This window comes from Apis dorsata, unplaced genomic scaffold (assembly GCF_000469605.1).
Source record: "Apis dorsata unplaced genomic scaffold, Apis dorsata 1.3 scaffold_638, whole genome shotgun sequence".
NCBI classification, from domain to species: domain Eukaryota; kingdom Metazoa; phylum Arthropoda; class Insecta; order Hymenoptera; family Apidae; genus Apis; species Apis dorsata.
The window spans coordinates 118580-132175 of record NW_006263830.1 but is presented as its reverse complement, the minus strand read 5'-3'; the positions used below and the strand labels follow the sequence as shown (position 1 = coordinate 132175).

At 22.8% G+C, this 13596-nt stretch overlaps 4 protein-coding genes across 11 annotated transcripts; 2 read left to right on the top strand and 2 right to left on the bottom strand.

Annotated features, from left to right (window-relative positions):
- Window positions 1-496: 496 nt before the first annotated feature.
- LOC102678467 (uncharacterized protein C14orf119) lies at window positions 497-1698 on the bottom strand. 5 transcript variants are annotated; one of them, XM_006621822.2, is made up of 3 exons: window positions 1586-1695; window positions 1053-1311; window positions 497-875 (listed from the first exon to the last, which is right to left on the bottom strand). In XM_006621822.2, exons 2-3 carry the CDS (start codon window positions 1106-1108, stop codon window positions 515-517), a joined length of 417 nt encoding a protein of 138 aa, XP_006621885.1. In that variant the 5' UTR covers window positions 1109-1311; window positions 1586-1695; the 3' UTR covers window positions 497-514. The 5 variants fall into 5 exon arrangements, with proteins under 5 accessions (XP_006621885.1, XP_006621883.1, XP_006621882.1 ...); XM_006621820.2 differs by having other exon boundaries at window positions 498-875; window positions 1578-1698; XM_006621819.2 differs by having other exon boundaries at window positions 498-875; window positions 1409-1695.
- Window positions 1699-1871: 173 nt separating this feature from the next.
- Window positions 1872-2764, top strand: LOC102679031 (signal recognition particle 14 kDa protein). Its single transcript, XM_006621825.2, has 4 exons — window positions 1872-2050; window positions 2111-2183; window positions 2252-2364; window positions 2459-2764. The coding sequence occupies exons 1-4, from the start codon at window positions 2027-2029 to the stop codon at window positions 2573-2575; spliced, it is 327 nt and encodes a 108-aa protein (XP_006621888.1). The 5' UTR covers window positions 1872-2026; the 3' UTR covers window positions 2576-2764.
- Window positions 2765-3187: 423 nt separating this feature from the next.
- LOC102679171 (zinc finger protein 2-like) lies at window positions 3188-6582 on the top strand. 4 transcript variants are annotated; one of them, XM_006621826.2, is made up of 11 exons: window positions 3188-3293; window positions 3643-3705; window positions 3780-3842; window positions 3973-4055; window positions 4168-4300; window positions 4370-4664; window positions 4775-4877; window positions 4955-5218; window positions 5496-5817; window positions 5884-6227; window positions 6335-6582. In XM_006621826.2, exons 2-11 carry the CDS (start codon window positions 3672-3674, stop codon window positions 6578-6580), a joined length of 1887 nt encoding a protein of 628 aa, XP_006621889.1. In that variant the 5' UTR covers window positions 3188-3293; window positions 3643-3671; the 3' UTR covers window positions 6581-6582. The 4 variants fall into 4 exon arrangements, with proteins under 4 accessions (XP_006621889.1, XP_031369278.1, XP_031369279.1 ...); XM_031513418.1 differs by lacking the exon at window positions 3643-3705 and having other exon boundaries at window positions 3244-3293; XM_031513419.1 differs by lacking the exon at window positions 3643-3705 and having other exon boundaries at window positions 3262-3293; window positions 3786-3842.
- Window positions 6583-7779: 1197 nt separating this feature from the next.
- LOC102677401 (GATA zinc finger domain-containing protein 14-like) lies at window positions 7780-12143 on the bottom strand. The gene is made up of 4 exons (XM_006621811.2): window positions 11406-12143; window positions 9986-10333; window positions 9576-9810; window positions 7780-9499 (listed from the first exon to the last, which is right to left on the bottom strand). The coding sequence occupies exons 1-4, from the start codon at window positions 11482-11484 to the stop codon at window positions 8590-8592; spliced, it is 1572 nt and encodes a 523-aa protein (XP_006621874.1). The 5' UTR covers window positions 11485-12143; the 3' UTR covers window positions 7780-8589.
- Window positions 12144-13596: the final 1453 nt, after the last annotated feature.

Below are 13596 nucleotides of genomic sequence, written 5' to 3'. Positions count from 1 at the left end.
TCATATATGAAATGGATATAATATGATTATAAAAAAAGAGAATATAATAATGAAGTTAAAAAAATTTATTTTAATTAAATACATATATGATAATAAATAATATTTGTTTGATATCTATTTTTATAAACATATAATATTATATACATTCAAAATAAAATCTTTTTTAATAATCTGTAATTGTGCTTATATAATATGATAATAAAAAATGTTTTGTTTATGAATAAATAGAAAAAATCTATATAAAAAGCAGATCTCAGAAATAATAGTGGAATGTATGAATTTTATAAATTCTATTCTATCAAAACTATTACGAATCATTTAAAATATTTCAATTATTTTGCATAACATATTACATTTTGTTAAAATTTACATAAGATATGAATATCAAATCTACTTATTAATTACACATTTTTTTTATTGAATATTTTCTTATTCCTAAGAATAGAAGTTTATAGAAGTTTTTAAAAATTAATTCCACAATAATAAAGAATATTATATATTTTTGGATATTTGTTTATGATTTTTCTTCTTCACATACCAATGTTGATAATTTTTCATCATATTTTTCTGCAAATACAGCATCAGTATTTTTTATTGATAAAAGTAAATAATCTTTTTCTTGTTGAGACCAATTATGACTCCATTCTCGAAATAATTTTACACGACATTGAAATAAACTTGGTGGTCTATCAGACTCATTTGTATGTCCTAAACTTTCCATTTTAGATACTAATCCATTAACAAGACCTGAAGGTCCACATTGTTCCAAAAGTATATCCAAAAAATCATTTCTTTGCATTTCAGACCATTCTTGAAACCATTCTATTACATAGCGCAGTTGAGCTTCATTTGAGAGCATGGTAGACATGTTCTTTAATAAAATTATATGATATTAATTAAATTGTAATATATCTAAATAAAATATAACTAAGAATAACTAAGAATGCTGATATTGTATACTATGACAAAGTTAATATAGAAAAAATGAAAAAGTTATAAAATTATAATTATTATATGTTTGTAATAAATTTATGTAACAAAATTATATTTACTTTTTGTTATTAACGATACTTTCTTCACTTATTTTCGATTTATTATTTCTAACCATCACAAATTCTTATTTATAAATACACAAATACATAATGATACTAAAATATAGAATTTTTAATGTTAAAATGTAATATTTAAATACTATACAAATTTTGTAATTATGAAATATTTGTATTAATTTTTAATCCGTTAGTTTAGATTTCTTAGGGTTAACTTGAATCTCGTCTTCAAAATCCGAATCGCTTTCCGACACTAGCTGATCTAAAATTGACAAGAATCTGTTAATTCTTATAAATTTCCAACTAAGTAATTTTTATATATATATATATTTTTTTTATATATATTTTTTTTTATTTACTTTCTCTATTATCAGAACTATTTTGATTTTTAATAAGACTAGTTAAAAAATCGTTGATTTCAATTTGCGTATTTTTCAAACAAGAAATTAAGCTATTCAAATTATTTGCATTTAACACTACATTATTATTATTTTCATAAATACATTTATCTGTTTTATAAATTTTTACTTGTATACTTGTATCGCTCATTTTGATGCAATATTTGCTATATTCTCCATTCACGAAAAATTTTCATAAACGCCAAACTTGAATAAGGAAAACTACACAGTTTCTACAAATCAAAGACATTTTAAATTTTATTATTATGTTTTTTTTTACTATATAAATTTTTAAAAAATATTTACATTAATAAATAATAATAAATTAATTAAACTATATATAATAGAATTTCTAAAACCATCAATAAGAATATATAATATATTATAAATATTTAATCAACGTATATACAAAATTGAAAATATTTCGTCGTCAACATGTAAATTCTCCATAATATTAAGTTCTTTATAGTATCATTGTCGTTGTCATTTGGAGGAACTAAATGATCGAATATTAACATAATAAAGTGTTACACTATTTATATTTAACAAATTTTAAAAACATATGTTGAAGTTAACAAAATGGTTTTGCTGGAAAATGATGCGGTAATTGTTCATTCATAAAAAATTAATATTTCGAGACTTATATGTTACATTTTATTTCAGTTTTTAGTGGAGTTGACACGACTTTTCGACAAATCTCGACTTTCTGGTTCTGTAGTACTTACTATTAAAAGGTGTAAGTATTTATATTAATTTTATAAATATAATTACAATGTAATATTTATTCGTAAATTTTACCTTCAGTTAATGGACATAATAAACCAGTGCCTAGAGAAGGTAGACCTCCCTTACCAACACCAAATGAATTTCTTTGCTTAGTAAGAGCTACATTAAGGTCAAAAAAGATTTCCACTGTTGTATGTATAATTTATTATTTTTTTATTATTTTAATTATTATTAATTAAAATAATAAAAAAAAACAATATATAAATAATTAATTTTATATTTCAGATACATTCTAAAGATGTAAATAAATTTCAGCAAGCATATTGGAACTTATTAAAGTCAAATATCAATGGTCTTAAAAAATTGAAAAAAGTAAAATCTGTAAAACCTAAAGTTCATTGATATTTTGATACTCACTATTTAACATTTATGTATTATATGTGTTATTATTAAAACTTTTGATTAACATGATACATTTTATCATTAATGTATAATGCAATACTGCCTAAGAAATAAATTACATTTTACAATATAAAACAATGTCAATATAAATAAATTGTTAAATTTTTATAAATAAATATATGTAAAATATAATTACAATCAATCTGATTTTTTATTATATTTTTCAATAGATACGATTTGTTGCATACCATAAAAGAAATAAATATATCTATTCACCAATCATCGATCGACAATGAATAAATATCATGACACTAAGTTTAAAAAATTATATTAAACATATCATCAAGCACATTATTTATAAAATTTTATATATATATTTTTTTAATCTCTAATAATTTTTTATTTTTATAATACTAATTAATTAAAATCATTATTTATTTCACAATTATTCGTGTTTAAATATTATACAACAAATATTCTTTTTAATTCAATTAATTCATTTTTAAATAATATTGAAAATTGCAACATTTAAAAGTATGATTTATATATTAAATTATTTTTAACCTAAATTTAAAAAATATTTATAGAAAACAAAATAAAAATATGGAAGCACATATATATATATATATATATATATATACATATATATGCCCCTTGACATAGGCCATTTTGATGTGCATTTAGGTTTGCAGGGATTATTTTTCCAGGGGCAGTGCAGGTGATTGAGAAGCTTAAAAATTAATAATAATCAAACGATTGTCAAAAATTTTTATTAAAATTTTTGTTCCATTTTAATAACTTTTAATTAAAATTATTAATAAGTTGCAAATATACTTGCTAGATTGTAGAATATTATAATTTATATGTATAATTCTTAAACACACGGACTATAAAAGTACATATTTATATTTAATTTTTAAACAACATAAACGATTCTTTCGTTGCTTAAATTATTAAAATCAAAAATTATGGAGGAAATAATGGGTATTTGTATCTCTTTATAATAAAAATAATATATTTTATATTAATTATTACGTAGCATATGACATGCGTCATTTTTGTTATAGAAATCGTGAAAGTTGAAAATGCAATATTAATGAGAGATGCAACTCAATTAGAAAAATTATTTGGTAATCACAATGTACAAGTATGATATACAAATACTTTTAAAAATAGCTATGGTATTAATGTTTAATTTTTAAAGTTTCAGATATACAAGAAACTATTATAATGTCTACGGAACAAAAAGAATCCACTGACATGAAAGGTATGCTATAGTAAATAGTTATAATTGTTTGGTAAATGTTTATATTTATATTTTTTTTTTTATTTTGTAAGTTTATTGTTTTATTTTATTTTTTTTATTTATTATAATTTTTTTTTATTATACTTTACAGTTATTACTCATGATGGTCAAATTATACAAATTATAACAGATTATGAATGTGTTACGTGTCATCATGTTTTTCATTCGGAAGATGTAAGAGTTTGATTTTATTTAACATTATTATTTATTAACATTATTATTTATTAACATTATTATTTATTAAATATAATATATATATTTTTATAAAATTATTTATTTTTAATAGATGCTAAAAGAACATTTAAATGTATGCAATGAAGATGCTAATATTTTGCAATTAAATACTCTTGAAAATTATGATTCAGAAGATGAAAAAAAATATGATAATGTAAACTATGTTGATAATTCTAATGTAAAAGGTATTTTGAATAAGATTTATTATATAATATTTTATTGAATTATTTTAAAAAATATATTTTAAATTTTAGATTCTAGTTCTAATAATCAAGAAAGTAACAATTATAAGCCAGTAATTATGCCAGTACGTGATACACAATGCCATTGCTGTGCTGAAGATTTGAGCACTGCACACAGTGGTGGTGAATTTATTTGTCAGCATTGTGATCTTTCATTTAAAGAAAAGTCATCTTTAGAAAGACACAATGTAGTAATCCATTGGCAGTGTGAGTCATGTACTTGTAAAGACTGTGGACAATCATTTTGTGACAGAAAATCATTGAATAGACATCGTTATACCAATCACGCAGATCGAAAAATTTTCAGGTAAATTGAATTACATATTAGTATTAATATTATTAATATAATTAGTATTATTGTATTGAAATCAAGGAATTAAAAGAATGTAATATAACTTAAAATTTTTAAAATTATAGATGTGAACCTTGTGATACTTATTTTTCACGAAGCTATCATTTAAATCGCCATATAATGCAATCAGGATGCCATGGAAATATTCGTAATACATTCTGCTGTCAAGTAAATTTTAATATATAGTATTTATAATTTTTATATACTCAAACTTTAGTTAATTTATTAATTACCTATTTTAATAGATTTGTAAAAAGATATTTACACGTAAGGATAATTTACGTGAACATTTACGAATTCATGCTGGAACTCCTCAGAGACAAAAAAAACCTTGTAAATATTGTTCTAAGGAATTCTTTACTAATCAACAATTATTAATTCATGAACGTGTACATACAGGAGAACGACCAGTTCAATGCGATTTATGTCCAAAGACTTTCTTATCTTCTCTTGCATTAAAGAAACATAGACGTATACATACAGGAGAAAAACCATTTGAATGTAAATATGTAAGTATTATTTATGTGATGAAATGAAATCTAATTTTAATAAATTATATCTTTTGGCATTATATTTTAATTATAAGTTCCAATATTTTATAATATTAATTTTCTTATATAATTTTTATAATTACAAGCAAACTTCGTATACTTCGGGAAATTAATGTAAGTTTTTAATGCAGGATATATATGATATACAACAAATAAATTTAATTAAAATATAAACATTATTAATTCAATTTAATAATATAAAAGTAATAATTAATTAATTTATTAATTATTATAGTGTCAAAAAAAATTTACTGCCCGAGAAACTTTAAATCGTCATCAAAGGACTCATACTGGCGAGAAACCTCATGTTTGTCAATATTGTGCTAAATCATTTATTCAGGCCGCTCAATTGAGAGCACATGTATTTCATCATACTGGTGAAAATGGTTTCTATTGCGATGTATGTGGAAAAGCATTTAATAGAAAAGCTCGTTTAAATGTTCACAAAAAATTCGTTCATGAAGGAGCAACTCCATTCACATGTCAAGTATGTGAAAAAAGATTTATTAGGAGAGAAGATCTTGTTAAACACGCAATACTTCATACAGGAATTAAAGGTAAAAAAATTATTGAATAATATTATAAAATATAAAATACAATTAAAAAATATCTTTTCATTATAGCATTTAAATGTGATAAATGTACAAAAGCTTTTTCTACGAAATCTTCTTTGCAAGCTCATCTAAATACTCATAGGCGAGAACCACCACAATCTTGTGTTGAATGTAATAGAGTTTTCATACGACAAGATTGTTTAATGAGGCATATTAAAGCAAAACATCGTGATTTGCTAGAAGATGTAATGAATGAAGTTGAAAGAAAACATTTACAAATACAATTATATAATATTGCTACTGTTGCTGTACAAAAAACAAAGAATGGAAATTCTACAAGACTTTCTCCTGATAAATTGGTGGAAGCGGTTACAGATCTTTTAAAAATATTAATTGATGAAGATACACTTCAGGTATAAATTGCAATAATAATAATTTAATATTATAATAATTATATTAAATAATTAACATATATATATATATATATATATATATATATATACACACGTGTATTGTACAGCTCTTTGGATGGCCTGAAGCTCCAGTTCAAGATATTCTAGAAGCTGTAATTAGAAGATGTGGACACCAACCATTAACATCAGAAAGTAATTTACTTTTTAATGAAAGATTAAGGGAAAATATAAAACGTTTATTTATGGTTGTCATAGAAGATAATACGGTAAAATGTCTTTTAACAACAAGTACAATAGATGATGTTATTATACATGTATTACAACTTTCAAAGGAAAGTACTGCAAATTCATAGTTATGAAAAAGACAAAAAAATAAAAATTAATTAATTTCTTATTTGCACATAAAGTATTCATTTTTTAATTAATATTAAAAAATTTCAAACAAATTTTGTTTTGAAATTATAAAATAATTTGTCATCTTTTTTTAATAATACATTTGCTTTTTTATATTTACAAAAATATTGTATTAAAAAATTTTATGAATTATGTTTATTAATGTTTGTTAAATATAAATTTACAATTAAATTTATTGATATTTTAAAATTATATTTTAAAATTATTTTTTTTTCTATCTTTTTGTATAATATGTATTATTTGCAAATCATAGATATGTGCTCTTTATCTATTTGTAAATATTTATGTGTCTAAAATATTATTATAAAATATTATTATGTTGTATTAAATATAAATTTTTCATTTAATAAATGATTAAAAAATGAAATATAATGATTAATTAAATATATCTTCAAAAATAATTTTTTTTTAAATATTTATAAAAAAATAATTTATTTTGTATTATTTGTTTAGAATTACTTTTTTATTGTTTATTTTATATTATTTGTATTACTTATTCAAAAAATATATAATTATAAAGTAAATAAATTTATAAGTAATAAGTAATAGTTTAAAACATAAATTAATCTAATAAATTAAATTAAAGTAAAACAAAGATAATCTAATATTTTGACAAAATAATATTGTATTTATTGATTTAATATTATTTAATATAATATTATATAATATAATTCATTTTAATATTATTTAATATAATTCGTTTTTTTATTTTATTTAAATAAAATTAATGTTGTATCAATTGCATTATACGTTTATGTTTTTCAATTTCCTTTTCCTTGATATTATAATATCTCGATAATTATTTAATTCATTTGTTTTATTTTTATGTAAGGAAAAAATAGATGAAAATAAAATATCAGTTTTTTATTAAATATTTTATTTCATTAATAACTTCAATTTTATTTTTTTATCTATACAACAACAGTAATAATGTGTACAATTTTTTATATAACTTTATATATGTTATATTTTTATGATGCATATATTTTATAATTTTATAATTTTATGTAAAATTAATTTAAGTGTCATACATAGTACCATATTTTTTTGTAAGATAAGACTATAAGTCTTTTATACATTTATTTCATAATAATTATTGAATAATAAGTTTAAACTCAACTTAAAAGATACATTTACATATGTATGTATACATAATCTGTACATAGGATTTGATGTGTCCAACAGTTATTCTATACACATCTTTTTTTTATTATTTTTCATTCATTGTTTCGTGATACGTATAAATATAAATTATAAGTCTTTGTAATATTATTTATATGTCTGCATGTCAAAAATTTTCAAGTGCATTACATTTTATATTAAAATAATATATAAAGCAAATGTATAATATAAATAGTATAATATAGAATAGATAATAATAATAGATATTAATAATAAAAAATATTTGAATTCATTTACAATTATTTCCTTAACATTTATTGAATCTAGTGTGTAGATTAACCTTTGGACGGACTGAACTAACTTTGTTCTATTGTTATTTTTTTTTATTATTGTGTCACAATTAAATATTAAAATGATTGTATTTTTTTTTTTGTATATAAAATTATTTTTAAAATTGTAACGATTCGATAATTCTCAGATCAATTAAATTATTTATACAAAACTTTTTTAGGCTTTTTTAAATATTATTATGATTTTACATGTTAAGAATCAATAATTAGAAGAATCTTAAACTTTATTTAATTAAATTTAAATAGTATTAATTTCATTTATAGATTTTTATATTAAATTTTAGTGTAAATATTGTATTGTATTAAGTTTATAATTTAAGAAATAAAATAATTAATTCTTATAAAAACAAAATGTTTTGTTGATAAAATATACTTCCATTTTTATTGTGAATTTTTTACAAGATATAATTGTCAATATATCATTTGGTCAGAGAGCTTTCTATTGTATTTTTAATGTACATTTTCTATATTATGCGTTACACTCGACTTTCACGGATATCTGCCAATGCTCCAAAATTTCTAGGTTCTTCATCGGAATAAGCGGATTCATTTTCCAATCTGTGTGATCTAGCCTCATCAGTGCTTTGATTTCTAATGTAATATGTTATTGAATTAGATTCGATGTTGTGATTAGTTTCATTCATCTGCTCGTTTTCGGAATGCATATTTCTTAAAGTAGATTGATTTTCTTGATTTACTTGTATTGCTGGCCTATCGTTTTCATTAGTATTGTTATACCAATTTTGCGGAGTATGGCTATTATTGTGATTCTCAGAATGAGGTAATCGAACAAAAACTATACCAGTCTCTTGATTATCTCTTTGTGAATTCTCTATATTATTTCTACTTTCTTGACTAATTCTTGATATACTTCGAACTAGATTTCTCGTATTCATTAGCTCATTTGCCGTTATATTATTTGATACTTCATCAATATTATTTGAAACTATTCTTTCGTTGTTTTGTTGAATATTATTATCGGATGTGCAATAATTTCCATTATTCGATAACATATCGTTTTGTTGTTCACTCTCATTTCCGTTCATATTATAAAACGAGGTTTCATCTTGGTAAGTTCTAAGAGCTTCGAAGTTTGTATTACTAAATACTCGTGGTACCATCTCCTGGCTTAATCGATATAATTCTAATTCATTATCTACATAATAACTATCAAGTGGATTGCTAATAATTGATGGATTTCTCGAGACATTCCTCCGTGGAAAGCTTTGACTCGAGAAATTCGTTACTGTCGCGTAAGGATATGCTATCGTATTCATTGGATTACTAAGTATATGTGGACAACCATCTAAGCTTTGCATCTCAATTTCCTCTTTACTATCGTGACAATAATTATGCATATTTATGTCATGGGGAAGATTAGCAAATCTAATAATAGAATTAATTTATTAAAATTTATCAGGAAAAAAAATTTATTATAATTATCTTAAAAAATAAAATTTACCTATGTAATAAGATATCAGAATACGATGGCGGCATATCTGATTCTTCTTTTCCATAAATACTTTCATAAGTTGGTGGTGGAAAACATCCAACAGATCCTAAACTGTCTTTACTTGGCGTTTCTGCATCCATTTCAAGTATGCTACCTTGACTATTTTGCAACTGATGACGATTTATACTTCTTGGATTTCTTTGAGCTCGTAGTACACTGTCACCTAATTCCACTAAATCTAAACCTGTTCCATCAAAAGCATGGATTTTCTTTTTAAATTAATTATTGACATTTTATATTTATATAATTCTGAGAATTTTTAGAGTCTTTCTCTCTTTTTAATTATCTCTTTTTATTCAAACGAAATTTTTTTCTAAGAAGAAAAAATGATAAAATTTAATATGTAATTATAATCTTACCAGTTGGATCTGTTTGGAACTGTGTAAAGATTGTACCATCCACAACGAGCATTCTACCGTGTGGTAATAAAATAATCGTTGGTGTTGCTACCATTGTTTGATCGTTGTTGCTAAATCGTGAATCTGGTTCAGGATCCTCGAGTCGACAACAACAGTGTCGTCTGCATAAAGATCTACAGAACGGAGCACCCCAACAGCAATAAGCGAATATAAAACAAAGCACAGCAAGCATCACCAGAAGAGCGGCCACCCCTTGGCCTTGTTGAGCGGCTGCGAGGGTTGGACCACCGGCGACGCCGACACCGACACCGACACCGAATCCTAACCCTCCGCTGCTGCTCATTTCGCCTGCAAGCATTATTCTTCCCTTTAATCTTCAATTGCATCATGGTGATCTATAATAATTTAAATTAAGTTATTTCATTATATGATATTTTATAGATTTTCTCATTTTTTTGCATTTTATGCAATAAAAATTATCGATGGAATTTATCATGTAAAAGTATCATGTAGAAGTTTGATTAATCCGCATTTTATTTCGAAAAATATTTTAATGAAAAAATTACTTATAAATATCTTTTGTTTTATATGAGAAATATATTTCAATCCGCAATGCGGAATAAACAGTAATGTATGTATTTCTGGCAATATTCCAATATTAATATAAGCAAAATCTTATCATTGTTTTTTGAACATTCCAACATTATTTAGAAATGAATTGTTACAATATTCTATATTTCTTATGATTATTATAATATTATTTTTATATATATTAATTCACATATTAGTTACTTGAAATCTTTGAAATCTTTTTTACCCTTTTTCTTTGTTAATAATATAAAAAATGTGTGTTATATCTTAAATGATATATGTTACGAAAATTGATAAGAAAATCATGCTTTATTGTAATTTATTCATGAATTATGACACGTGCGAAAACCAATTTCGAATGTTGGAACGCTCTCTCTTATGCTAACAGAATAAATTTCGTTATCTGTCGGAAAATAAAGCAAGGTGAAAGTGAGAAGAATGTAATAATTATAACATATCATTGTCAATGGGTTAGTTATTTTAATATTTTCAGATTCATAAATTAGAAAATTGAAATAATAATTTAATAAAATAAAAAATTGAAAATTAATTATAATGAGAATAATAATTATTCAAAACTATTTTTAAATTATTTATTAACAAAAATATGTTAACAATATTTTTTTAAATATTTAATGTATTATTTAATAATATATTTATTTATTTAATTTGCAATTATATTTCCTCTCTTATCATAAATTTAAAACTTCTTTTTTCTTAAATTATATAATATAAATTGTGAATTGAGATAACAATAAAAAATTAATCAAATAAATACATATAATTATGCATTATCAGACATTTAAAAAGAATAAATATAAAAATTTACCTTGGGTGGTAGTGTTGTACAGCCAAGTCGTCCCCGTGGTGGTCACAGACTCCGCAATTTTGCGCGATCCGTACACCATGAAAATAATCTTCTTAAATTTCAGAGAAAAATATCCGCTTCTTCTTTTTAACGACGTTTAAACACAAAATGATTATATTGACAATCGTTATACATAACGTGCATCACATCACGCGATTCAAAGTTCCTATTTAAACTAATAACGATTCAAGAAACATATACAAACTAATTGTATCTGAACGTTCTTTAATTGTTATTGATGTGATAGGATGATTATTTTGTAAATACAATTTCATTTCTGTATTCTGTTTCTTAATAAATTGTATCATAGAAATATTTTTAGTTACAAAATTTATCGCGAATTTATTATATGGCCAAAATTAATTTAAATTGACCGAGTTTCTCATTGTTAATGACATTGCAGGAAACGATGATGATATTATGTCGTGATCTTAATGATCCTCGCGACAAACTCGCAGAAGGATCTCTTCACGAAGGCATCGAGCGTGAAGTCGAACAACGTACACTGTCATCGTGTAGATACTCTTGACCCATTTTAATATCTCCCCACTTAACATCAACCTGCTGCTTTTCGCCTTCGATGTCTTTATTTCTCAATCGAGGACATATTGGTTCAATACATTTCGTTTCTTTGTTATGTTTCTTTTTCAGTTAGAAATAAATTCTAAGATTCGAGTTTTACCGCTTAATCAATTTTTCATATCGATGGAATATTAATTTTAATATATTTTCATCTTCATCATATATTTTGGTTAATGCCATTTCTTTTCTATTTTTTTATGCCCCCATAATTTTCGCTTTGTTTTATAATTAGATAACAGAATTGAATTTCATCGATCGAAAATTTAAATTTCCCGGAAAATCTGCTGATCGATGTCATCAGACGCAGTGCGGTTTTTAAATAATGGATCGACAAATTTATAAATTTGCGTTTGGACATTCAAAAAAAATAATATTTAGATATTCGTTGTTCGAATTTTATAGAACATTTAATAATAAATGTTTTTTTTTATTTAATATTTTTAATTACTGATAAATATTATTTAAGTATATATACTTACTTATAACATTTTATAGTTACAACAACAAATTTTTATTCGTTTTTTAATAAAATTATTATTTATTTTATATTTAAATATTCATTCATTCAATTCTTAAATCGAATTGTTGACATCCCTTTCATTTTGTAAGCTTGACGTCATTGACTGCAGATGAAGGCGCGCCATATTATTTACTGTCAGTGTATTGTGTATTCATACAATGAGTTTTTAAAATATTTTTTTTTCTGCATTGTTTAATTTCAATATAATATTTAAAAATTTCACTATCATATTTTTCAATCGAATTTATTAATTAGATCGAATCCTATTCTTCAAGATTGAAGTTATCAGTTACAAATTAAATCGCTCATTTAAAAATGAAATAATATTTTAATATCGTATGTATTTTAATATCGTGTATATATTATTATCGCACTCAAAAAATAAAATCGTATATATAATACATAACAAATCGCGAAATCAATTTTACACTTATCACTTTTTTTGTAATATTTTTATACCACGATTTATAATTATTGATTTATACGAACACAATTGATTTAAACAACACAATAATAATTTTAGATTTTTTTTTAAATTTGTTTCATTGAAAGAATAATAATTACAAAAAAGAATTTTACTTATTCGTTGTATATGGGTTATATCTATGAGGCCAATGTGTCAAATGCGTTACTACCCTCGAACTTCTCTGTAACTTGTGGGGCGCAGCACCTTCTCATGGCCCCTCGAGACTGACTTACGATTCGTCGATGTTCTACTCGGTGGCGCTTATTTGTCTATCCACTTTCCATAAATAGAATCAAAGTTAATCCTTATTATTTTTTTAATACTATAAATATTTTTTTTATTTATGTTTTAAATATAAAAAAAATTTTTTTTTAAATTTTTAATGGTCTTTATATGTTTTATTAAATAATGCAATAAATTTTACTTTAAAAATAAGCATTTAAATTTAATAATAATACATTATTGTAAATAAATAATAGTACATTGCTCTAATTCATTTATGCTTTATTTATTTAACAAAAATATTTATAACAATATTTTACAGTGATATATTTAATTATAATAGTTATAATATAATTTATTAT

What these genes read in the sequence shown, in the direction of transcription:
- LOC102678467 (XM_006621820.2), bottom strand. Translation starts at nt 1,108, where the DNA reads ATGGTTAGAAATAATAAATCGAAAATAAGTGAAGAAAGTATCGTTAAT. An exon ending in AGTATCGTTAATAACAAAAA is followed by an intron (nt 876 to 1,052) that starts GTAAATATAATT and finishes TATAATTTTATT; the next exon opens with AAAGAACATGTCTACCATGC.
- LOC102679031 (XM_006621825.2), top strand. Translation starts at nt 2,027, where the DNA reads ATGGTTTTGCTGGAAAATGATGCG. An exon ending in AGTACTTACTATTAAAAGGT is followed by an intron (nt 2,184 to 2,251) that starts GTAAGTATTTAT and finishes TTTTACCTTCAG; the next exon opens with TTAATGGACATAATAAACCA. An exon ending in CAAAAAAGATTTCCACTGTT is followed by an intron (nt 2,365 to 2,458) that starts GTATGTATAATT and finishes TTTATATTTCAG; the next exon opens with ATACATTCTAAAGATGTAAA.
- LOC102679171 (XM_006621826.2), top strand. Translation starts at nt 3,672, where the DNA reads ATGAGAGATGCAACTCAATTAGAAAAATTATTTG. An exon ending in ATGTTTTTCATTCGGAAGAT is followed by an intron (nt 4,056 to 4,167) that starts GTAAGAGTTTGA and finishes TATTTTTAATAG; the next exon opens with ATGCTAAAAGAACATTTAAA. An exon ending in AACCATTTGAATGTAAATAT is followed by an intron (nt 5,219 to 5,495) that starts GTAAGTATTATT and finishes TAATTATTATAG; the next exon opens with TGTCAAAAAAAATTTACTGC.
- LOC102677401 (XM_006621811.2), bottom strand. Translation starts at nt 11,484, where the DNA reads ATGGTGTACGGATCGCGCAAAATTGCGGAGTCTGTGACCACCACGGGG. An exon ending in GTACAACACTACCACCCAAG is followed by an intron (nt 10,334 to 11,405) that starts GTAAATTTTTAT and finishes TAATGCTTGCAG; the next exon opens with GCGAAATGAGCAGCAGCGGA. An exon ending in TCTGATATCTTATTACATAG is followed by an intron (nt 9,500 to 9,575) that starts GTAAATTTTATT and finishes TTCTATTATTAG; the next exon opens with ATTTGCTAATCTTCCCCATG.